Source organism: Zootoca vivipara, chromosome 8 (assembly GCF_965207765.1).
Source record: "Zootoca vivipara chromosome 8, rZooViv2.hap1.1, whole genome shotgun sequence".
Taxonomy (NCBI): domain Eukaryota; kingdom Metazoa; phylum Chordata; class Lepidosauria; order Squamata; family Lacertidae; genus Zootoca; species Zootoca vivipara.
The window spans coordinates 7,330,715-7,356,243 of NC_142591.1; the positions used below are offsets into that span (position 1 = coordinate 7,330,715).

The 25,529-nt window shown below is 40.4% G+C and overlaps 1 protein-coding gene across 1 annotated transcript in view; it reads right to left on the reverse strand.

The window, feature by feature from the left end:
- Positions 1–1,250: 1,250 nt before the first annotated feature.
- NAA16 (N-alpha-acetyltransferase 16, NatA auxiliary subunit) overlaps positions 1,251–25,529 on the reverse strand; it is a 33,687-nt gene continuing 9,408 nt past the window's right edge. Inside the window, exons 6-20 of the mRNA XM_035103354.3 lie at positions 24,396–24,549; positions 23,860–23,979; positions 22,806–22,901; positions 21,443–21,549; positions 14,359–14,431; positions 14,046–14,215; positions 13,020–13,172; positions 11,172–11,300; positions 10,753–10,966; positions 9,643–9,836; positions 8,629–8,737; positions 6,763–6,861; positions 6,499–6,642; positions 3,297–3,394; positions 1,251–2,710 (exon numbers count right to left, since the gene is read on the reverse strand). Coding sequence (XP_034959245.1) covers positions 2,510–2,710; positions 3,297–3,394; positions 6,499–6,642; positions 6,763–6,861; positions 8,629–8,737; positions 9,643–9,836; positions 10,753–10,966; positions 11,172–11,300; positions 13,020–13,172; positions 14,046–14,215; positions 14,359–14,431; positions 21,443–21,549; positions 22,806–22,901; positions 23,860–23,979; positions 24,396–24,549 — 2,061 coding nt within the window. The 3' untranslated portion in view covers positions 1,251–2,509. The remainder of the gene's footprint in view (positions 2,711–3,296; positions 3,395–6,498; positions 6,643–6,762; positions 6,862–8,628; positions 8,738–9,642; positions 9,837–10,752; positions 10,967–11,171; positions 11,301–13,019; positions 13,173–14,045; positions 14,216–14,358; positions 14,432–21,442; positions 21,550–22,805; positions 22,902–23,859; positions 23,980–24,395; positions 24,550–25,529) is intronic.

A 25,529-nucleotide genomic window follows, 5' to 3' on the forward strand; every position in this document is an offset into this window, starting at 1 on the left:
AGTTGCAGTGAGCAGGCATTAATGTGCAGTACTCCCTTCTTTCAGTGCAAACATGATCACCCCAAGAACTTTCCAGCCAAAAAATGATTGCTTTTATATTTACAGTACTTACTGTGAGCACCAAAAGAATTTTATTCTATAGGATGCCATCAATAGATAAGTAAGTCTGTGACTTAGCAGGTAACTCAAGAAAGTGAGCTTTTACCAAGAATCAGATAAATCACAAGAATCAGATAAATTTAAACCCAGAAGCTGCTACCGAAATTGGCAGTCTAACTTCACTAGGATTGTGGATTTTGTAACGTGAACAGATGTCTAACAGCAGAAATTGAGCTGGAGCCAAGAAGGCATCTTAACATAAGGAATCACAGAGGCATTAACGTAATTAACAAATGCTAAAAGCTCTGTTTTGAATCAGTGACCTGGAAGCGAGCGCCTCAAAGCAACATAGAATATGTGTGTAGGCATTCGTGCATGTTTTTAAAACATCTTTTGCCTTTCTTGTTTTCTTTAGAGACTTCTTACATATTTCCTTTCTCAGAGAGATTCATGAATACCCCACAATGGATATTAGAAACCCTAGAGAAACCGTCACAAAACCCAGTGTTTCTGCATTTGGATCTGAAAGAGGAGCTAAATTAAATCAGTGCAGGAGGTGGTTCTGTGAACGGCCCTGAGATCTTCGGGTATAGGGCGGTATATAAATTCAACCAACCAACCAGTCTTCCTTCTAAGTCTCTTCAATGTTTAGCAAAGGTGAAACAAGTGTCCATCAGCCAACGAGCTTTGTTCTTCAGGTCCTCATTGTTGTTGACACACAAGTTTACTAATCGGTGGTGTGTATCTTTCCTAATAAACTGACAGATAAACTCTGCCTTAGAAAACCACTGCTGACAGACAAAGCCATCACATGTGGTGGTAAGTTCTGATCTACTAGAAACCTCCTCCAGGTCAACATGTGGCTCCAAAATTCCACAGCTCAGCGGTAGAACATTTACCTTGAATGCGGAAGGCCCCAAGTTCAATCCCTGTTGTCTTCAGATAAGAGCTGGGGAAAATCTCTTATTTGAAAACCTGGAGAGCTGCTACCAGTCAGAGTAGACAATATTGAGCTAGATGGACCAGTGGTCTGATTTGGTTTGAGACAGGATCCTGTGGTCATCATTTCCATAGAGTTTAAAAGAAAGATTTCATGACCACAACCCCATAAAAATAAACATTCAATAGATATAAAAACACAAAACCAGAGCCAATGTGTACAAAATAATTTATTACAGCATTACATCAGTTGGCATTATTTTACAGTGAATTTTTCATTCAGCTATTGATTTTAAACAGATGACAGAAGAGACTGTCTTCAAGATAACTATCTGTCTTGATAAAACTTCCCTTCTTGGATTTTGCATAGGGCCTAAGTAATATTCCTTAAATATTTACATTAACCATAAAAAGGAAAACAAACTGGTTCGATTATTTTTCAGAAAATGGATTTTCTGTACAAGCCAGGGTGTATTTTAAGTTTGGACAGCAGTTTATATAAAGTTGTCATGAATAGCCATTGATGCTATGAAGTAAAACATTTAAGATGGTTGACTTAGAATTTTGAAAAGTTGTAGGCGTAATCCATTTGGATTAATGCACCAAAATACAAAGAAAAATATTAACTGTGATTTGTAGACAAACTAATTGTGCTCATTTAAATTTGTTAAAGTAAATATTAACCACTAATTGCTTTATAGCACTTAAATCAATACTTCAGCAAAAATTGAAGTTCATTTCTTGTGAGTTTTAACAGAGCTCAACATCATATTTAAACATAACTTATTATCTGGGATTGGCCACATTCTATGTTGTTGTACCCACCCACCCCCCAAAAAGTGGAAAAATATTTCAAAATTTGTAAGTGGAGAAGAAACAAGTATCTAAACAGTAATAGCGGGTATTCAATAGTTCAAAAATATTTAATAAACAGTTCAAACTAATAGTTACGAGAAAAAGGAGGTTATAGCTTTTTTTTAAAAAAAAGCATACCAATTTAAAAACACAAATAAGCTCTCCGAATTAAGCAGTTTCCATAAAATGCTTTAAATAAACAGAAAATTGTCATCACCCATAATTAGGATTTGTGCTTTGAAAGAAACAAATAAAAAAGCTGAAAACAATGGACAAGACATGCCCTTTTAACTTGCCAAGTTTGCTAATCCAATAGGTTTTATAAGAAGTGGCTGTATTTACTTGAATATGTAACAGCATTCATGTGAATGGTCAATCTCTTGTGTCCATGATTTTGGATAAAAAGATTCATAACTGTACAAATATAAACATAACCAGTATTATGCAGAGATAGATGTCTACATAAATATCAGCAGCTCCTGTTGAGAGAAATGAGCTCATAGCACAGTACATTTTCATTCAACTGCCTGTTTGAATTTTTCCAACGTAATCGGAAGTAGAAACCCTGAACTGTGTTCAGCCAGTCTGGAAGAGAACACAACCCCATTGCTCAGCTTTAAGTTTCATTGGACAGCACACTGTGATGAATGGCTGTATGATTGATCGATGCAAAGCTACCATCATCTTCCTTTGTGGGAGAGACAAATGCAGATGCTAAAGGAAACAGTTTGTGGCATGCCAGCCGATACTCATCACTCTGGGTAGGGCTGACTCCAAAGCTGCCATCAAGTAAGGACTCTAAAACTGTTGTTAAAGTCTGAAGATAGAAAAAAAAAAGCCATTACTATTTTTAAGTTGGGGTGTCTTCCACAAAATAATCCCAACAGAAACACCCCTCCCCTATTAGCTCCTCTCTCAAGTGTAGGACTACTGCTGCAATCTTTTTTTTATTTTCTACTGGAAGTCAAAATACTGTTTTCTTCCATGTGTTATCCTCTAATCGGTAAGGTAAAGGATCCCTGGAAGGTTAAGTCCAGTCAAAGGCGACTATGGGGTTGCGGCGCTCATCTTGCTTTCCAGGCCGAGGGAGCCGGTGTTTGTCCGCAGCTTTCCGGGTCATGTGGCCAGCATGACTCAACCGCTTCTGGTACAATGGAACATTGTGACGGGAGCCAGAGCGCACGGAAATGCCGTTTACCTTCCCGTTTATCCTCTAATACACGAGTGGGGAAGCTTTGGCTGAACTACAACTCCCATAAGCACTAGCAAGCATGGCCAATGAGCAGAGGTGATGGGAGTTGCAGTGCAACATAAGAAGGGCTAAAGGTTTCCCATACCTGCTCAAATGTCACAACAGCATATTACCCAGAAACTTCAGTTTCACAACCATAATAATGAATTACCTTCACATTTTTGTCTGTCATTGTTTCATCTAGTTTAGTCGCAATGCCAATAGCTTTCTCTTGTCTTGAGTTGTCCAGGAAATACATCATCTTGGCACCTGAAAAAGAAGTGACATAGATTAATGAACAGGGAAACCATTCAAAGGGAGAACTTATGTTTTGCTTCAGTTTTCATGAACGCTAAACATGCATTGTGCGCACTGTAAAAAAATTAAAAACTTGAAAAAATAGCAAGGCAACAAGGACAGTCAAATCAGCAAGTTACAACAAAGCAAAGTCCACCATACTGGAACCAAAGAAGCTCAAGAAAGTAAATTCACCCATACTGTCATCAAAGGCCACCCCATTTTATATCAATAGGTCCAGCCTAAGCTGCAGAAGGGCCAGAGAGAAGCCAGCAAAATATGACCTCAATTTTTCTGAGGTTCTGGGAGGGGGGAAAACCTTACTTCACTCAGAACTGGATATCTGACTTCAAATTCTCAACTCCAATAAGTCTAAAGGCGAACCATGACACAAAATTTGAATATATTTTTTATTTGCCACAGGTACTAAAGCAATTAAGGAGGACAAGATAAAATTAAGTTCAATTATCCAGTTACCTCATTAAAGTAATTTAGCTTTGTAATTTGGCTGTGTATTTAACAATAAACGTGACTTTTAAAGGGCAGCGAATGTAGCAAGAGCCATGCTAACGACCTGAAATTGTGAGTTACGGTTCGGAAGCCGCTAACAATAGACACCACACACAAGAAAAAGATAATAGAGTACGAAAATCCCATGGGAAACACCTGATGAAGTAATGGGGGAAGGCATTCTAATAATAGAAGACAATGGGGATGACAGAGATGGAAATCCTCAGCCCATAAAGACTGGTGGTAGCCTAAACACATATATAAAACTGCAAAATGATGAAGACAACAATTAGCAATGTTTCTTCAAGTTCTCACAGTCTTCATTTAGGCCAGGCATGGCCAAACTTGGCCCGCCAGATGTTTTTTGGGACTACAATTCCCATCATCCCTGACCACTGGTCCTGTTAGCTAGGGACGGTGGGAGTTGTAGTTCCAATACATCTGGAGGTCCAAGTTTGGCCATGCCTGATTTAGACTTTCCTTCTGTCTGAACGTGGAAGTGATAATGCTAGGAATCATCTAATGAAACTGACCAGCAGCACATTCCGGACGGTGGAAGGAAGGGCTGCTTCACCCAATCCATTATTTAAGTTATGGAGTTCATTGCCACCAGCTGGAGGGTTTTCCAAATTCTCCAGTTCACGGAGAAGAAATGTGCCATGGCTATTAATCATACTGATTACATGGGACCTCCGTGCTCAGAGGTACTCTGCCTCTGAATACTAATGGCTGTGGAGCAACAGCAGGCGAGAGATACCGAGCTGCTTCAGATGACCATAGATGGAGCGGATCAAGCCAAGATAGAAACAGGTCTACGCTGCGCCCCTTAGAGCCCCGGGTCGAGCGTCCCAGGGACGAAGATAGCTCGGCAGTCCCCCATTTTGACTCCCCCAACTCTCCGGTTGTCTCAGTAAGAGCGCCGGAGCGAGAAGGGTGGAAGTTGTGGGGGCCATCTTTGAGCAACATCGCTACCTCGCGGAGAGAAGCTCAGAAACCGGAGGCGGAGAGCGCTGGATACTTCCAAAGAACAATTCGGAAAAGGACAGTGAGTAGGATTCAAAAATTAATTTATTGGATTACAATTAGGAAACGGGAGAGAGAGAGAAAACACGGAAGCCATCTCCTCCCACTGATTGATTTAAGAAACAGTTAATTAAAGAACCCGAAACCAGGACAAGAAGTATATTTTTACAAAGATAACTCCAAAGAACATGGTAAAAAGATTCTCCCCTTGAAGCAGGGTAAGAGGGGAGATGGATAGTGGTGATTAAAATTCCCTGCAAGGAGAGATTTAAATTGGGAAAGGTCTGTTCTTTCCCTGGAGCCAGCAGCTCGGACAGACCAGCGAGCTGACAGTATTATTAAAAAGAAAAAGAAGGAAAAGAGTGCATGTATTTTGGGGTTTTATATCTTAAACATCTTTACAGAATTTAAAGCAATATAACTGTGATAAATATGGCAGCCAGTTTTGTAAAATGTGGTTGGTGAAATAAGGAGTAACTATTGCCTGACTCTCAAGACAAGTGACCTTGAAAGGGCCTGAGAATGTGAACAAAAGTATATCCACCTGCGTTCCAGCAAAATGTTTTGAGATGCTTGTGGGAACTGAGAATCGGAATGTATCATGAGGAATTACTATTGCAAGAAAGGAGACATTTTTTACAGTCTGAGGACATGAATACTGTAGTGTAACTGCAGAGGTAGACAGTATATACAATGTATCAAATGACAGTGATATTGAAAAACAAGATGAAGTTCAACAGGAAGAGAAAGAGGAAGGAAGTGAGGAACATGCTCAACAAGAAGGTTTGGAATTTATTCCTCCTATACTGGGGGAAGGACAAGAAATTCTCGGACTGACCAAAATGATGGTACTTTTTGGAGTACAGAAGACAAGCAAGGAAATGGGTGTGCAAAGAAGTGAGAAAATCCAGGGGGGCCATAAGGAAGGTTGGATTGTAAAACATTGGGGAAAGGGGGTGGGGTGAAGTAAGAATGGACAATTTGTTATTAGGATAGATTAAAAGGATCGAAAACTGGACTGATGACTATGGAATTTGCTGGACTGAAGGGGGTTGGCTGGGGCCAGGGGAAGAGTAGGTATATTATCAAAGAGATATATAGTAAATTAAAATTTGGAATGATCAAATGGTTTAAAAAGAATGGAGGTCCTTGGAGGATAAAAATTAGGTAAGGGAAGAAAAGAAAGATTGATTAGATGGAATTATGATAAGATTTGTAAATAAGAATATTAAATTTAGAATGTGATAAGGAGGATCTAAAAAGGGATAGTTTATATAATATAAGGTTTTTTTGATAAATAGAATGGGAATAATGATAAGAAATCTGTTAAATGAGAATTGGAAATGAAAATTGGGGTAGGGGCTGAAGGCTGCCTTCAAGCCTTCTTAGGCACCTCCTAGAGGTTTATGGTTGTCACGGGCAGAGTCCTGGGCTAGATGGACCTTTGGTCTGTTGAGCAGGGCTATTCTCCTGCAACTTACTAAGTCCTACAATAAAACACAGGCTTGGCATCATGTCATCCTTTAGAACACAAATAAACCAACCTGATAGCAGATGCTGTATGGAGGTAGAATTGCGTCTGAGAAATTCTTCATTAAAACTTTCCAAATCTTTACTAATAAAAATCTTCTGCATTTCTTGGGTTAGGACTTTGTTCACAATTTCTGGCAAATTACTATGGTCAGACACTAAAAAAAGTAAAACAAAAGAAAAGAAAGCACATAGCTGTTACCACCTGACAAGACTGTACCTCAGTGTTCCAAGCAGAGTTTTATAGCATGCAAACAGCAGATTTATCTTATACTTACCGCATTTGGAGAATTTAATTAAACATTCATGTAGCCATGGGTTGTTACTGTCAATAGCAAAAGCTCTTTTAACCGACTGCAACATTAAGAGAAACTTTCCTGCATAAATACAAGAATAAAAAACTAGTTTTTATAATGTTATTTACATTTGAATAATCTGTTTGTATTGCTATGTTATAACTGTTCTGCACACACACTCTCACTCATGTGTCACATGCAAAATAAAGGAGACCTCTATTATTTATATATCCACCTGTCAGCTTTTGAACAAGGAAAGACCAGGTCCCTGCCCCATGGGGCTGCCAGGAGCTGAAGTCAAATGTGGGTCAGCAATAAAAAATAACAAGTGTCAGAGAAGTTAACTCTTTATTCGGAGAAGCCCAAAAAGTGCAGGCCTAGTGGTCCGAGCAACTCTTTCCCAGTAGGTCTTGCCCGAATGAGGCAGTTGTGAAGACTGACGGTCCCACTGCTCTCTAAGGCTCCTCTTCTCCAGGGTCTTTCCCAAGCAGTCATAGACTGTGTCTGTGCACAACCAATTTCTGTTCTGCTCTTCATTTCTCTGCGATGGGGAGACTCTCTGACGTCTTCAGGAGCCTGTCTCCCCTCTGCCTCTTGACCATCTTCTCCAGCCTCTGCTTCAGCCTCAGAGTCTAAACTATTCTCTGTCACAGCCTCTTCCTGCTCACTAAACCCTGTTACCCCTTCTGCTTTTGACACCTCCTCCTCCCAGTCTGCTCCTTCTTCTCCCTCTGACCTCTCATCACCAGTCCCCTGGCTCTGAGCCTTCTTCCCCTGGGGATTCCCTTGGGGGTCCCCCCAGATGATGGCTCCCACAACTCCTCTGTGCTCAGCCAGCCCATTATATGGGCTTGCAACCAAGAAATAGGCCTGAGGCAGACAACAGAGAAGGGGCAGGTGAATGGAGGCAGGGATAGACGGGTTGAATGCAAAGTTATTTAAGTTATAGAAGGTTATGAGAATGATGATGGTGTAGCAAAGGCATCACAGAAAAGGTGAGGAGTAGAAAGGGAGATAGCTTTGGGGAGGAAGTTTCAGGCATAAGTGGCAGCAAATAAGAAATGGTGTTGTTTGAGGTGGCAGGAGACTTTTGGACACCCAAGGATTGGGGAGCCGGACCAATGAAACCAAAATACAGGGATATGTTGGTATACAGGTGAAACTCGGAAAATTAGAATATAGGTATCGTCAAAAAGTGCATTTATTTCAGTAATGCAACCTATTATTTTTTCTTTTTCTTTTAATTTTTACAAGTGCTTTCTTTTGGAAATTCCACAGTAATAAAACAAATTGTTACAATAATACAAAAATAAACAAAAATAAACATCGCTATTACATTTCATTAATTACATTCCATTTATAATTGTCCCGCCTAATGACAAATAATTACAATTACAACAAATAAAGGCTTGACATATCTTGCTTTGCATGTCATGCATCTATCTCATATATTGGTTGCACCTTTTAAGTTGCATTACTGAAATAAATGCACTTTTCGAAGATATTCTAATTTTCTGAGTTTCACCTGGATAAAAATGGAGAGACAAGGGGGCAGGGAAGGTCTTGACAAGAAGCTTGTGCAGAATCTGGGAGCAAAAAGGTTGCCAGTGCAGGGAATTTAAGGGCAGGCATTATGTGCAGAGAGCAATAAGAAAATTGAATAATTTGAGCAGCAGTGCTGGTTAGTTGTGACCAAGGTGAGACAATGGAAAACCCATAAGTCAAGACTAGTGTTTTGCAGACAGGTAACTGAAAACTAATAATGGATAAATCTTCCAACTATTTTGTAACTATTACAAAATCATCCTGTTATTTCACAATCCTGTTTCACAATTACATATACTTTACCTTTCCTTAGATAAATGTCAAATGCTAAAAGATGTGTGTCTATGTTATCGGCCACAAGATTCTTCAGTGGTATAAGGAACTTAATAGCTTCCTCTAATGGATTGTCAACCTGCCAAAAGAAATTCAAGTTAGTTATAAACTGGAGTCATACCAAAAAAGTCTCTAAAGATCAAGCTTGCAATAATCTTACTAATGTTTTTTTGCACGCAATGTATTTAATAGTGTTTATCATAGTCACCCACCCTTCCAAAAGACAGCTAGTCGACAAAACAGGTTTAGTTGTATAAATACTTAAGAAGGAGCTTGGCATCTTGGATGTAACTTTGAGCCATCCCAATGACTACAATATAATGGTACTTTAGGAATTACAAAATGCCCAACAGCTGTTCATTTTCTCTCCAGGATCCACCCTACAGAGGGAAACTGAAAGCAAGCTTCAGGTTAACAGGCTCCCTCCTCTGTCATCATCATTGGGCAGACAGGGGATTTCCCAATGTGACTGTTCACTTCTCCTGTAGCAAGGAAGATGGGACAAAGTTGAGGGAACAAATGTATGACCATAAGGCCTACTCTTGAAAACAACACTCAATAGATGAAACACAGGAAGGAGTTAAAAGCAACTCTGCTGCACAAGCATAATGATACCAAGAAAGGTTTGGAACAGGAGCCCAGTGGAAGAGAATTATGTGAGCAAAATCAAGTTTCACAGAACTCTTAAAAGTTCAGAAGCAAAGCAGCAAAATGCTTGCTTTGATCTTGATGCCCCTGTTCCAGCATGTACAATGTGTCTGTCATCTGATGAGTCATGTACATCCCCCAGAATGTGCTTGATCAGTTGGCACATTTGAGACAAAGCGGCACATGTGAATCCAAGGTTGTTAAAATCATATGTGCGGTCTACATGCCAGGCCAGCGAGTTAACTGACCCAAACCTTCCTGTAAATATTTTGGTTTGATATGGCACAGTGAAGAAGGTATGCGATAATTAATATAGAAAAGGAGAAACAAATCTACCCTTTCCAGTTTTTCAGGAACCAATTCTTCCTTGGGACCACTGGTTTCTTCCTCTTCCTCCTCTCGCTTCTTCTTTTGGTTCTTCTGCTGCCTCTCTCGCTCTGCATGCTTTCTCTCCTCCTCCAGTTTAGCTTTCTTCTGTGCTCGTCTTTGCTTACTAAGCATTTTCTTAAGTTCTTTGGCCGAAAGGTTTTCTACAAGTAATAGATTTACAAACCATACGAAATGCTGGGTTTATGAAAAAAATTTACAGTGTCATAGTTAAATATCACTTCATTAAATGCCTTAGCAATACAAAAACACAAAATAAACAAATAAAAGAAGTAACCCTTAATTTATTGTTTAAATAATCCTTCAGGATTCTTAAAAGCTATCTATAAGCACTCCAGTGCACACTATGTGCTTAAGGTTCAGAAATTTTGGGATAAAAGGTATGGTTAAAAGATAGGAAGCAGACTGTAGGAATAAATTACAATTTTCACAATGGAGAAAAATTATATAGGGCTCAGTCTGTGTATGCATGGAAGCATCAGTGAGTTAGAGGACTATATTTGCTGACAGGGAAGCAAACTGAGGCTTCATATGTGAATGTTTTTGCTGCTTGAAGCAACAACAGATTTTCCTTTCTGCAGTGATCTAAGTGAGCACTAGAGGAAAGCATTTTGTTGTAGCACATTTCAGTTAAGGGCTAAAGTTCTACCACCACCTTTCCTTCAATTGCACAAAAAAGGATGAAAACCAAGGGCCTTCTCATTCAAGTGGCAAGGCTTTGTCTGATACATACCACTTCAGATAGCATGTGTTGGCTCACATGACAAAATGTCCCTCCATTTAATTTTTTGTGTGTGTGAGAGAAGGAACATATATATAATGTGAACCCCTGTCTGCCATCTGAAGAGGTGTAGCCCAGACACAGTTTTATCAACTCAGAAAAAATGAGGCCAAGTGTAAAAGCCACAACAGAGGAGGCCCCAAACAGCAGCTTGATAGTCTAACGGAAGCAATGTCAAAGTAAGTTTCCTTTACATATACCACTACTGCTGCTTTGCATTTTCAGCAGTGAACACAAAGCTTTTTATACTCAAACTATCTTAATTATTGCTTCAATACCTGAATTTACTTCTTGTTCTTTGCTTTCATTGGCTAGCGGATTATCATATAGCTTCAGGTAGATTTCAATTGCTGAGCGAGCGGCCTTGAAGTAGAAGGCATGTTGCCTGAGAATGTCTTCCAACCTCAAGAGATCCACATAGGCACGGAGTGTCATCTTTCTCATGCAGTATGTGTGGAAGTCAAATTGATCATCTGTTATCTCAAAAAAGTGCTTAAACAAACAAAGAAACAAAAAAGAGGATACTGTTTTTTATGATGCAGTTTACCAGATGGACAAACAAGGCAGCTTCCTAGGTGTGCTTACAGTTTTTTCAAAATAGTGTTTTGGCAACTTTAAAGCAGATGGTAAGTTAACAAAGCTCATGTTGCTTATGAGAAGCAGTAGTCAGGAAAAAGCAATCTGTTTACCTACTTACCCTCTCCACTTCATGGCACTTTTTCAAGGCATCTCCGTATTTCCCTAGTCTCTGAAAAGCTAAAGCGCATTCTGTTTGGAACCACATGCACTGCATTTCATTGAGATTCTCCATGGCAGAAGTTCCTTCCTGAAATAAAAAAAAAGTATTGTGTGGGATCAAGTCGTTTAAGTTTATATGCGTATGTGTGATATCTATCCATCTGTCAACCCATCCACACACACACAGCCCTATGATATCCTATAAGAATATTTTAACAATAAATAACTGATACAATGCTTTGGATAATTTTGTATTTCTGGACTTTTGAATTATTGAGTGCAGGGACAGCAAACCTGGTGCTTTCAGATGTTGTGGAACCAAGCCACTCCCATAGCCCTGACCACCACGATTCATGGTCAGGTAGGGGGTGATAGGAGTTGACCTCCAACAATAGCTGGAGGGTCTCATATTGGCTACCCCCACTCTTACAAAGTATCCTCTACCCCCCCCCTTTTCCAAAGGCTTTACCTAATGCATACTTTTTCTATTCCACCAAGGGAAAAGTCTGTGAGAAGGGCAGTATTTCATTCATACAGAAATGAGAATGTGGGTACTTTCACTGTAAGAGAGGCAGAGATAAGGGAGTGGTTCTTAAGATGACCAGACAATATTCCTCATATAGTAGCAAACACTACTATATCTGTATCTGAAGAAGTGTGCATGCACACGAAAGCTTATACCAAGAACAAACATAGTTGGTCTCTAAGGTGCTACTGGATATATATATATATATATATATATATATATATATATATATATATATATATATATATATCGACTGCGTCAGACCAACATGGCTACCTACCTGAATCTAGCAAACACTGTGTGCAAAAAGCTATAAATGTGGTCTTGTTCAATTAATGACTGACAGCTCAAGAAGGCAGGGAATTTTAATAGTGAAGATATGATATGCAACACTAAGGGGGTAATCCTATACATAGCTACTCAAAAGTAAGTCCTATTCAGTTCCATAAGACTTACTACTAGGTAAGAGGGAATAGGACTGAGGTCCAAGAAAAGCAAATCTGTGGTCATCAAGGCAACCACTCAACACCGTTCTGGTGATGTGACAGTAAAATAAATAAAATAAAATAAAATAATTTATTTATTCATACCCCGCCCATCTGGCTGGGCTTCCCAACCAAAATGAACGGAGACCTTACAAAAGGACAAATGCCAATGGAAAATTTGGCAATGTGAAGAACTACCTGAATGGGAAGACATGTCAAAGATATTTACAATGCAATCTTGCACATACAGTTCCAATAGCCAGCCCCACTGAGTTAAACTGGGCTTACTCAAAGGTAAATGGGTACAGGATTATAGCCTGCAGTCTATTTAATAATTTACAAAATTTAAACGTAGACTTCAGTAGCAATGATGCCTGTATTTATTTCACCACCAAGTTAGCCTATGCACCTTAATGAAAAATGTTCACTTTTAGTTGGCTAGTCTATGGACATGGAATTTGCTCCCACTAAAACTTTCAGCCTCCTCATGAGTAATTCATTTACTGTGACAGGGTTACTCACGATGAAGTTGTTTCATACTGCAGTGAAATAGCTAAAAGATATTTAAAGATTACAGGGGGGAAATAGAACTATTCTGTTCCTGGAAATTCATCAGAACTATTATCTTGGCTCAATTAGATATATTCCTGCCGTCATACAATTCTGCTACCAATGACTTATAATAATAATAATAATAATAATAATAATAATAATAATAATAAAAAATTCTGAAACTGACAGAGGAAATTTTCAAAACAAATACGCAACCAACCTCTATTTAAAATATATCTCCTACCCGTGTGAACTTGGAACACATCTCTTCTGCATCCTTCACCATATTTGCTCTCAGCATATACTTTGCACATTTGGAGTTGATGAATCTGTCGGCTGTGTCCAACGACTGCGCCTCATCCATCCATTTGGCAGCCTCCTTTAGGTTGCCTACATGCTATTGAGGGAAAGGGAAGAGTTTTATACTTAATTATAAATGTCAGTAAGAGGCATATTGTGTAAGCTCTGAGAACTGTAATGCACACGCGCAACTGACAGAACTTCTCCCCTTTTCAAAACATTTGGCATGCAACAAATCACAGCCAATCTTATCATGCTTTGCTGTGTGAAACGTAGCTCTGAAGATGTTGATCAGATGAAAACTAAAAAAAGAACTTAACAACAAAGGATAAAGTTTAGACCTCAGTGCCTATGTCAAGCTTCACGGGTTTGGCAAAATTATGTTAGCACTAAATATCTGAGTATGAAAGAAGCACAGAACCTGCTTGGGATTCAGCGGGGTATAATGGAGGCTTGGAATGGACACAACAGGGCAAATTCACAATGCTGATGCTGTGGGACTAGGCCTCAAGAGGAAGCCAGGAGAGAGAGAGAGAGAGAGAGAGAGAGAGATTGAAATGCTAAAATTTGCCTGTTCCAGAAAGGGAGAAGCAGTAGCTTTTGGGGGGGGGGGGTTACATGGGTACCTGAGAGTTTAAGATAGGACTAGATATTAGGGTTCTTGGGGCACCTTGGTTCTGATTATGAGTGGCTAGGAAAGCCGTTCTCCTACAAAAGCAGACTGAAAGCTGGGTTTTGACCAAGCAAAACTCTTTCGGTGTTTTCATTGATAAGCTTGTGATTTCTAGATGTTTTGGTTTTGTACTTAACGTTACTTTAGGTGCTTCATTGAAAACATTGTGCATTGTTTTTCTTTGATCCGTTAAGAGTGGTTCTGTTCTTATCTCAACATAAAATGTCTATCAGCTCCTATGAAAAGGATATACATTGATTACATATTCCATTTTCGATAAATTTATGACAATATTACCTTATAAATTTTTGCTTTCAGATAGAACAACTCTATTAGTGTTGGCGTACTTGCAACGGCAGAATTAATGTAATCCAAGGCCAAGGAAAACTGACCCAGTTTGTCAAAGTGCTGTGCAAGGAAATAGCGAACCCAAAGCAGAGTTGTCGGTGGCTCTTGATCGCCATTTTCTGCAATGATACATGTGTCAGAAAATTTGGCAAGAAATTAAAATGCTTACTTATTATTACGTCTGTTTGGAGGTCTACCAACACAGCTAAAATAAGGATTAAAAGTTGCATTTTAGCTACAATTCATGAATAATGAAACCTACCATATGGACTGAACAAGTCGCAGGTTTTCAAAGAAGCTTCGTAACCAGTAACAAGCTCTTGGATCGTAGAAACCTATAAAAATATAATTGCCAAGTTTATTTTAACTTGATTTTTTCTTAAAATCACAATACAGCTAATCATGCCAAATGAATAGTGCTAATATTTCTAACTAACTTAAAACAATACTAAAATCTGTATAATACATTATGTTTTGCAAAACAAATAATCCGCACTAGTTTATTCTCAGAACAAAATCAGAACATGAAAAGGCTAGTGGCATCAAACCAAGTTATACTCAGAATAGAACCATTGATATTCTAATGGTCTACTCAAGAGTATAAAACCACTTCCGCATCCCCATGGAGGTGGTGTTGTGGGCTGGCCCCGACCGAACTCTCGCGATGGGGGCTGAGAGCTCAGCCCCCTTGCGAGGTGGGAGTTCCTGCCTCCGTCAGAACCGGGCCGACCAATAGGGTCGGCCGGGAGGTGCGGCTTCCCGTCTTTTAAGCAAGCCGGAGGCGGGAACTCAGCCTCTTCTTCCCCGGCTCCCAACCCGATTGGATCACCCGCCCACCCACCCTTTAGGCTAGGCAGGTTAGGCCGACGCTGTTATGGACTTTGGTTGGTCGCCTTGGTTGGCCGGGGGGCCTGGTAGGACTTTTTCCACTTGGGGCTAGCCAAGCTGGTTTTTTCGCCTACCTCATAGCAATTCGTCACAACTTGGTTTTGCGGTTAGGCATTGGAATTTTGCATAAAAGAAGGGGGGGCAGATCACGTCATACTCTGCCCAGAAATTGGAGAAGTAATTCTGAGAGTCCCATGGACTGCAAGAAGATCAAACCTATCCATTCTTCAGGAAATCAGCCCTGAGTGCTCCCTGGAAGGACAGATCGTGAAGCTGAGGCTCCAATACTTTGGCCACCTCATGAGAAGAGAAGAATCTTTGGAAAAGACCTTGATGTTGGGAAAGATGGAGGGCACTAGGAGAAGGGGACGACAGAGGACGAGATGGTTGGACAGTGTTCTCGAAGCTACGAACATGAGTTTGACCAAACTGCGGGAGGCAGTGCAAGACAGGAGTGCCTGGCGTGCTATGGTCCATGGGGTCACGAAGAGTCGGACACGACTAAACGACTAAACAACAACAACAACAACAACAACAATTCTGTTAAAGGGGTTCCGGGGGCGGTAGCTTTGTCCTGAGCCTGTGGAGGTCAGGGCCTTATGGCACCCCCCAACGGTGGCCACAGGAGGAGTTCTGGTAGATGTACATCACTGGGCTCCTTTCTGGTGGTTAATTTCTCCCAGACTGTAACACACGGGTTACAGTCGGATATAGCCGGTTAGGTTCCAATGCCTACCGGTAAGCCAATACCGCTCAACATTCGTAACCAATAAAGTTGTGGCCTTTTCGCCCACTTAAAATTTATTCATTGTGTCTTGTGTCTTATTTCATGGGGAGGGAGGGGCATTGCCACACAACCAACACTGGATATCATCCATTATATCCAAAGCGGTGAGGATCCCTTTCCTTTCTCTTTATAATAAAGGTTAAGTGGTTGGCTATTTTTTCCCATTGTTTTTAAACTGTTAACTACTTTTGCAGACCAGTTCAACCCAATCAGTATCTACTTTTGCTATCAGAGCACAAAGAGATGGGGTTTCTGTGGGAAAGTGGGTGAAGCTACATACGAACAAACTGCTGGATCCCATCAGCAGGCTGGCCTGTTTCACAAATAACTCCAATCCATGGTCAGTTTAGCCATTCTAATCCAGCATTTTAACCATTGTTTTGTTTTCTGGCAACAAACTATAATGTGAAGCCATGGATATATACTGTAGAATCATAGAATGGTAGAGTTGGAAGGGACCACAATTGTTGATGGATTATTTTAACAATGGCTTGGTGTTCCATCAGAGCCCAGCAGCTTTGCTTAACCATAGTTTCTCTGCCCCAGACATTTTCAAAGTACAGAGATATAAAAACAAACCAAGCTTCACAGAAACAAGATATTATTTGTCTGTGAGATGACGTGTGGCTTATTGAACAACACATGGTTAAAACAACCATGACTTGGTGTTATATACTAAAGCAGCCTCCATCTACCCCAGCATTATGCTTACGCCAATTGCTAACCAGAGACCTGCAAGAAATCCATAGGTTAATGGCCCATTTTGTGTTTGAATTTATACAGATCAAGCAGGATGAGCAACCAAGTGTTGTAGAGTAGAATCCTTCTGTTTGGGGTCCCTATAAATCAGCAAGGCAGCCCTCTTCCAGAACACTTCATTTCCCCCTCCCAGTTTTCTGTTCTTTCCCCTCACCTGGCAACAGACACTTAAAAGAGTGCTCACTCCCCATTGGAATGTTTTTGGTCCCCCACTCCTTAGGGTTACTTTTTTTAAAATTAAAGTTTCATTTTCAGATTTCTACAAACATTGGATCTCCCCTGAACCTGCTTATACCTCCCCCTGGAGTGTGGACAATGCCATTCTGCAACATAAGGATCAGCCCACGATTAGTATCTTGGATAATGTGAGTGTCCATTTTCAGTGATGAAGCTAATCATCACAGAATGCCCATAACCATTCCAACTGCTGTTTTGAAAGGGGAGAGGGTGTCTGCCTTACACCATCTCAGAAATTCACCTGACGGGGTGAGGGTCTGCTCATTTTAAAGTATCCGCCTTTCAGATTCTTCCTGTCACTGCAAAACTTAGCACGTTTAAGGAGAGAAGAGTCTAACATGTTTTTGCGGTTTGGATTCAGCAAGCATAGTTTGGTGTAGGTGACCTTCCAAACAAGAAATCCTGTGGACAAGTGCACCACTGTCACCTCTGGTATCTGCAAGACTCATGAATGAAAGAGAAGCCTCCACAGAAACAGAGAGAGGTTGGTCACAAGGACATAGGATAGCATAGCACAGCCATACTGAATCAAGCTAAAAGGCCTTTGCCACTGTGCTAGGGGAAACCTTTCACTCTACCCAAATGCATGCATTTAATTCTGCTGGTGTGTGATGTGGTAAACAGGGTCCACCTGCCATGAAGCATGGGGGGAATGTGGCTCATTTTGCATCCTGATTTGATATAAGTAAGTATCCAAGCCTTTTCTCCATAGGTCCTTACACAGTATGCCTTCTCATTCTCTCTCTCACACACAGGAGAAAAATACCATAACTCATTTCACTGAGGATTGTGCATCCTTGCTATGGGTATCCTCAATTAAATTTACTGATACTCAAAAGAGCACTGATAAGCTTGTTTTTGCTTTGCTTTGCTTTTTAGAACATGATCCCCTTTTCTGCTTCAACAGCCTATATGGTTAATCTATTGCTCAAGGTGTGAAATGGAGATTGACAACTGAAGACTGAATCAATCATTGTTAACAGAATCAGAGAGCATAGGTTTATCTTTTTGAGGTATGTCCCTTGTTATCTCGGACAACTGAGGCAGACCCCCTGAAAAATATAGTGACACAGTGAACAGCTCAAGATCAAGAAGATGCACTGGAAACAACCTGAATTTTTGTTTGTGGATGACAAGTTATCCCATAACAGACACCTCTGAATCCTTGATTATGTAAACAAGCTATTGTGGAACTCCACTCAAGAAAGGCCCTGTTCACAAGTGCACCTAGCATGGTATAATCCTCTGCTGCAGGGAAGCACATGGGAATATTGTAACCACGGGGGAAAGGCCCATCCTGTGACTCCAAGGCTGATAGGCTGGGCTGTCAGGACTGGAAGGGAGTGAGGATTCAAAGGAAGGCAAGGGGGAGAGGCACCAAGCAAAACTAAGCAGATGTTAAGAAAAGGAGCCACCCAAGCTGCATGGGTGGACTCCGTAAGGTGGGGAAAGCGAACTTTGGCTCCTCTTGGCCCCCAGTAGCTTTTTCTCAATCCCTAAGGTTTGCCAGAAAGGTTAGAGGGATGGATTCCCAAGCTAGGCATGGGAAGGAGGAACACTGAAACGTTACAGATCCCTGGTATGTCCCAAACAAGCCCATACTCTTCTTAGGTTCTAGTTTCCCTTTCTGCAAGTCTCACTCTATTCACTTCAGTTCCCGTTTCGTCACTGTCCCTTCTTCCTCTTTGCTACTTTCGTTCCTTCTTCCTCTGTCTTCATTTTCTCCATTGTTGCTTTCTTCACTCACCTCTTCCCCATTTCATACCCTCTGTCCTATTTTGCTTCTGCTGCCTCGCCCACCCCACAGCCAACAGTTGTTTGGCCTTCACAACCAAAATGTGGCTTGTGCTGGCTGCAATGTGGGCAACCCCTCACTTCCACAGTAACTCCCTGTCCCGCCCCGTCTTTCTTTCTTTCTTTCTTTCTTTCTTTCTTTCTTTCTTTCTTTCTTTCTTTCTTTCTTTCTTTCTTTCTTTCTTTCTTTCTTTCTTTCTTCTGATACCTCCCATTTGTGTGGGTGCTGTTTTTGCTATAAAAACAATGCTACTCCCCTACTCTCCTCCTGAAGACTGGAAGCAGAGGGCAGAATTCAGGGTAAAATTTCACTATGCTAAACGTTCTGCCTGTGCAAACATTTCATCCTGTCAGACAGAATGATTTTCTCCCTCTGTTCTGGCTGTGGAAGAGACTTTCTTTCTTCTGCAGCTACCACAGCTTTCCTCAGGCTCCCATTATTTCCTATCAGGCACAAAAGCCAGCCTTCCTACGAGGCCAAAAGAAAAGTCTTCAGGGGGAGTCAGCCTACCTTCCTGAGTACACTTTCTGAGACTTCTGCTGTTTCTTCCAGCCAGTCATTCCCTCATGCATTATTTCCTCACAGCCTCTCCATGTTTTTAAGTTACTCAAAGCGGACACATGATGTTGAGCTTCAATGGAATCAACACACCTGCAACACATTTGACGTAAACCTTGATGTTGACTTGTTTTACAGTCCTCTCCTCGCATTTCACTCTGAAGGATGGACTGCTAGAGTTCTGAAGAGGGTTTGTGCTATGCACAGCCCTCCTCCAAGGAGGAGCATGCGGCTTTCTAACTGATGCAAGGGCCAAGGAAGGGGCAGACTCAAAAGACGAGCAAGCAGTCCTTCAGATGCTGCAGCCCTAGAGCGATAGCAGTAATCCAACGTGGAGATGCAGACATCTCCAGTGGCACAACTTACAAAGTTGTTGAAAGACAATTGGGCTAGGGGCATCCATGAGCAGGGCAGATAGAATAGCACCCATCTGCACAAACAGCTGCACAATTTATTTTATGTTACAAACATAGTCCAGGGAACACAACCTGTTCCATTTTTGACGGGTGACCTCCATTCACAAGCGGAAAAGACTTGGCAGTATGGGAATTCTCCTCCTACCTGTGGGGCTACACCGCTTACCTGACCGCCCTCTGGCCAACCTGCAGCCACATCCTGAGATGAAGAGGGGAGACATGGTGGTCAGGTCAGCACATGGCTAATGCATCAGCAGCACCTGAGTGCCTCTGCCACTGCATTGACCTTGCCTCTCCTCCAGGTGTGCAGCAGTACCTTATCTGGAGGGAAGTCAGGTATGTGGTGCTGCTCTCTACTGCCCCAAAAGCTATTTCTCTGTGTGTATGAGCAAGAAAAGGGGAAATCCTGCTGTGTAAATTATGTCTGGCTGCGCACTAGTTACTGCTCTAGGCGTAAATTATAAAGTGAAAATAGAGCCTCTGCTCTTACGGTTAAAGTTTTACATCTATCTGGGAACAAAATTGCCACCTAAAATTATTTTAAAAACTTTTCACAAAACAAACATTAATCCTCTATTTTTATAATAATTTATCATTTATACCTCGCCCATCTGGCTGGGTTTCCCCAGCCACTCTGGGCAGCTTCCAACCAAATATTAAAAACAACACAGCATCAAACATTAAAAACTTCCCTAAACAGAAGTTTTTGTGTCAAGATGACAAGGCCAAACCCCACAAAATATCCATCAACTTCAACTTTCCAATCCCATCTTCAATTTTAAAGCCATCCAGTTGACTTCTTCCAAGGTTCTGATCAACTGCTGTCTATATAGATAAATGTCCACTCAGAATACAGGATAGCTTCCTAAAGACAGTACAATAAATCAACGACAGCTTCTTATTTTGGCATAAAGACCCTACTTTAGGGTACACATAACAATGTGTACACACCACACACCAAACAGGTGGATTTCTGAGTCCCATTTTCCAAAAGAGTCAGGAAGTCATGGCTTCCCTGACTATTTAACAGCCAGTCATTTCACCTGAAGATGAGGAGTAATATTAACTTAATGTTACTGTAAGAATAACAGCAGTATATTTTCCTTTAAGTTGTATTTTTATACACCCACACCCACCCCGCTGAAGTATTTTTTATATACGGCTACTGAAATTGTGAAAATGTTTTAAAAATAACCTTTAAACATGACACTACCCACATATTTAAATTAACAGTAGAGATTATGTTACAGTTTATGTTAGAAGACATAATTCCACAAAGAGTTATTAAATGCATAAGACAATATTTTATGAAATATATATTTTATGAAATATATGAAGTCTTAAATTTTAGAAAATCATAACTACATGTCAACAATGTGTGAGCAACAGAAACTGCATCTAGATCTGCAATCCTATGCACATTTCACAAGTAGGCACCCTTTGACTTCAACAGAATATACTTTCAAGTAAGCAAGTAAAATAGAAAATTGTAGCAGCGTAGATAAACAAGACTATAACAAGTTTTATCCAAAATCAAATTTTCAGGTGGTTATGGCAGATGAATGAAATTTAAACACAGATTTATAAAGGCTCGGTTCTCCCTTGCTTAGATCCCTGGCTTCCTATTACCAGGGAACATTGCTTTGTTCCAACAAACCATGATCAATAAGCCAAGTATAAATTTGGCCACATACCATGATTTGCATGATCCCTGCTTCAGGTAACAGCTTGTTTCCTCCTACCCAGCGAGAGTGGGAAGGAATGAAATACTCCGTAGGCATATTAATCTTAACCATTTACTACAGTTTACCAGGGCATGAGAAATGGAAAGGAAAGGTGACTGTTATTGGTAAATTATCTGTAAGACACACAAAGCTGTATGCAAACTGAAAAAAGTGAGTTTTACCTTTTCTTTACTGTAATACAAAGATTTCAAAGTGGTAAACAAGGGTGGGCAGCCTTTACTGAAGTTAACCCGCAGGAATTTATCCATTAGTTCTCTAAATTTTTCACCTAGAAACAAAATTGCATGGGTTATATTCTTATTACTTAATGTTGCACTACTGATTTAGGTTTTTTATAAATTTTATATTAAAACCTGAAAGATGCTGGTAAGAACAGTGATCTACTTTTAATTTGAAATTAAAAAGTATTTCTGCTTTGACAGAAATATTTGTACCAGGTCTGTTTTTGAGCAAATTTGAATGTTTTGAACTTTTTGAATAATTTTTCTAATTTGCACATAATTTCAGCCTTTTTAGCCTGCCAGGATACAGGGTTGCTGTTGTTTTAAAAAAAACACACAGAGCACATTCTTTGTCTGAACCTATGGCATGCCCAAGGAGTTCAGTGACTGCAGATGGACAGTCGTTAAAAATGGCTTAAAGAAGATACTGACACCTGAACCCTTACAATTAGTGGCCATAACTGCTGTTTGTAACAGTGATAAAGGATGAGTTTGCTATGCTGATACAGGAAGCATATAAATGTGTGTACAGTGGAACCTCTACTCACAACCACAATCCGTTCTGGAGGCCTGTCTTTATGGCGATACAGGTCGCTGGGAGAGGCGCCGTTCTGCACAGGCAGCGATTGCCCGCTTCTGCACATGTGTGAACGGGGATTGCCGCTTCTGCGCAGGCGCGAATGGCGATTGTCACTCCTGCGTGTGCGCGAACGACGGCAAACCCGCTGGTTACTTCCGGGTTTGCCGTGGTCACAACTTGGAACGTCCGCTAGTGGAGGCGGTTGTAAGTAGAGGTTCTACTGTACATTAGAAAGAAAAAAAGAGCCAGCTGTTTTGTGACCAACGTTTGACAGAACCATCTGACAGGGCCAAATGGTGGCTCTGTGCTCGTGGAAATGCTTCCACTAGCTCAAGCACTTTCACCAATCCCTTCCAAAGTGGTGCAGCCTTCTGAGCTGAATCCCGTTCTGTTCTGTATCTTCCAACCCACAGCAGCAGTGTTTTGGGGAACACAGCGGATTGCAATGAAAAGAAGGGATTCCTGTCTTGCTCTAGTACTTGTGCTAAGCACACATTTTTGCCTTCCACACACAAAAAAATCCCCTTTGCATTTTGTATTGGCAGTTACTGGCCTGTCACCCTAAGCCAAGCTCCCAGGGGAAAAAATTGCAGCTGCTCTGCTCTTTCACAGTCGTTCTGCTGCAGCGCTGAGTTCCACAATGGTTTGACTTGACTTTGCATGCTGCTGGTATGTGGGCCAACAGTTTAGTTGTAAAGGTACTAAAGAAATATGCAATGTTACCTGTGACAAAGTTTAAAGGTAATCTTCTAGGTGAAACCGCTCTTGGATGTTGCTTGCTTATTTCTTCATACATTTCTAGTCTCTCATCTAAAGAGCCTATTGGTGGATAATAAATGTACAGTTTGAGTCTTTGTATGTTATAAGCATCTGGTTTAAATCACAAGTGTGCCTATATGCAATATGGAAAACTACACTAGTAGGAATTTTATCTTGTTCTCTTCAACAGAAGCCCTTGATGAACAACATCTCAAACTGCATTTTTTATATAGAACAGGTTGAAAAGCAGTTTTCAGTATGATGAAAGAAAACAGCTGATGAAAGAAAGATGGAGATATACTCGTGTGTGTGTGTGTGTGTTTAGCTGTATTTTTTTAAAAAAACACCACAATTTTGTGGTGCAACCATGTTGCAAAATATTTCAACAATGTCAAAAGTCAAACTGCAGTACAGTACATAAATCCTCCGTTCTGAAACATGTCGGAGCTCCAGAACTTACCATGGGGGAGGAAGCAATTCTATGAGCACCTTTAAAAAGTAACATTGTTGTAAAGGTTCAAATAAAATCTTTCAAAGGCTGCCATCCTTTGTCTGTGCTTAACTCCATTAAAGCCTATGGGTGTAAATAGCAGTAAATGGGTGCATAGCATTGAAATTTCAATATAAATTTTGTAATGTATTAGTTACGCATAGTGCAATGAAGCACATTTTAAGAGCAAATTTAGTAACTATAGGTAGTTCTTCCATTTGTACACCATCCTTTCTCTGGCACCATTTTCCCAAAAAGCTGTAACGTATCACTTCAGTAAGGAACACAGCCATTTAGCTCACTCTTTAGGCTCCTCCATATGAAGCAGTCCCTGATAATGATTTATGGTTTTGAGTACAGATAGGCTTATAAGTAGATAAAGCACTAGAATTATGCTGGGCAATGAAATTCAAATACACATCTTCTTTCCAAGGTCTAGGGTTCCAAGAATTCTGATTTCTGAACTCAACAAGACACCAATTGCTTAATAAAAAAAGTGCAAACCAAGTTTATAACTACAAGACTTACGTGGCTGTAGAGCTTTCTCCAAGCCTTCATAGTAACACCAATTTTCTGCATTCCGATCAATAAGCTCTTTATAGACTTCAGAAGCTTCTTTTAATCTTCCCAACTTCAACAACATTTCTCCTAAAGTAATAATAAAATCGCAAACCAGACTTAGTTAAGGGAAACAGCCTGCAGCTGAAAGGTGAAGTCTTCAACTCTGGAAGCCTGAAAGAGCCAATTAGCCATAGTGATGTTGACATTGACCGACTACTCTGCAGAAAGCTGCTCAGAAACTGTGCGGCAGCAACATCCCACATCTGCCCCTAATCATCATACTCTCCCACATCAGTTTCTACCCAGCATGGGCAGCACTGATGTGATATGGAAGGAGCATTCTGATTAGGATAATGAGATGGGTCTTCCTGCGCCTGTTCAGCAGTGCCCCGAGTCACCCCGCGACTTACTGTAATGACAGCTCCCAAGACTGAACCACCTCACACACCAAGATTCACGTGAAGGAATATTTCAAGCATGTGAAAAGAAAAAAAATGTTTTACCTTTTATTTCACCTATCATGAGCTTGTCACATATTTGCCTCTCGTAAGTTTCTATGTGTTCCAGAGATTCTTGAAACAGATCTGCCTCTCTCATAACTTGATTCTGGTACAATATTAATTCACTATATTCATAGTCTATTTTATTAGGAGGAATCTGGAAAATAACAGAATAGTTAACATTTAATCTGCCCCAGAAGACTTAACTTCACAAAAGTTCTTTTTTTTGGTTAATAAAGGGACACTGGATAGTTGAATTAGAACTTGGAAATGAACATTTTAAAAGAGTTCTTGCCTTGAAAAATGACAAAGCAATAAGTTGATCTCCTCAATTATCCTCTCAACTATTGACATTCACAGCTACTTCTTAGCATACGTTTTTTACTCTGGTTTTAAAGTACACCTGTACTTTAGTCATACTGTGTGCACACATGCTTTCCAATTTTAAAAACAGACGCAGCAAGAGGGAAACAAGTCTCCTGCTGCCATGCATTATAAAGGGGGGGACCTGTATTTTGAACCCAGGTATATAAAACCCCAAAACAAAGTATTTTGATAGTGTTATCCCTCACTGAAGCACCAAAAATGCCACAATGTTCCAGGTTCATATTATTCTAGAGGTTAAACAAAAAACATTTGCAGTGGCACCTTGGTTCTCAAACACAATCCGTTCTGGGAGTTCGTTCGACTCCAGAAACCATTTAAAAACCAAGGTGCGGCTTCCAATCAGAAGCAGCAGCGGACATTCAGCTTCCGAAAAATGTTCACAAACTAGAACACTTCCAGGTTTGCAGCGTTCGGGAGCCAATTTGTTCAGGAGCCAAGCCATTCGAGTACCAAGGTACCACTGTATAAGATTTATGAAGCAAATAATTCCACCCAGCAGCATAAATTATAAACAGATGATTTGAACTGAAAATGTGTGCTACCTGACAACATCATTTGTCAATTCTTGATGATATTGTGGCTTAATGGTTTCCATTTAAATTCAGCTTTTCCATAGAAAAGACTTATTTCAAATTGACAACAAAATTATTAGAGAGACCTGTAGAGATCAAATTTGATCCACCCACCAAGAATGACAGCTTTACAGACAACTCACAATGCTTTTCTAGTATTCCACCAAGGACAAAGTAG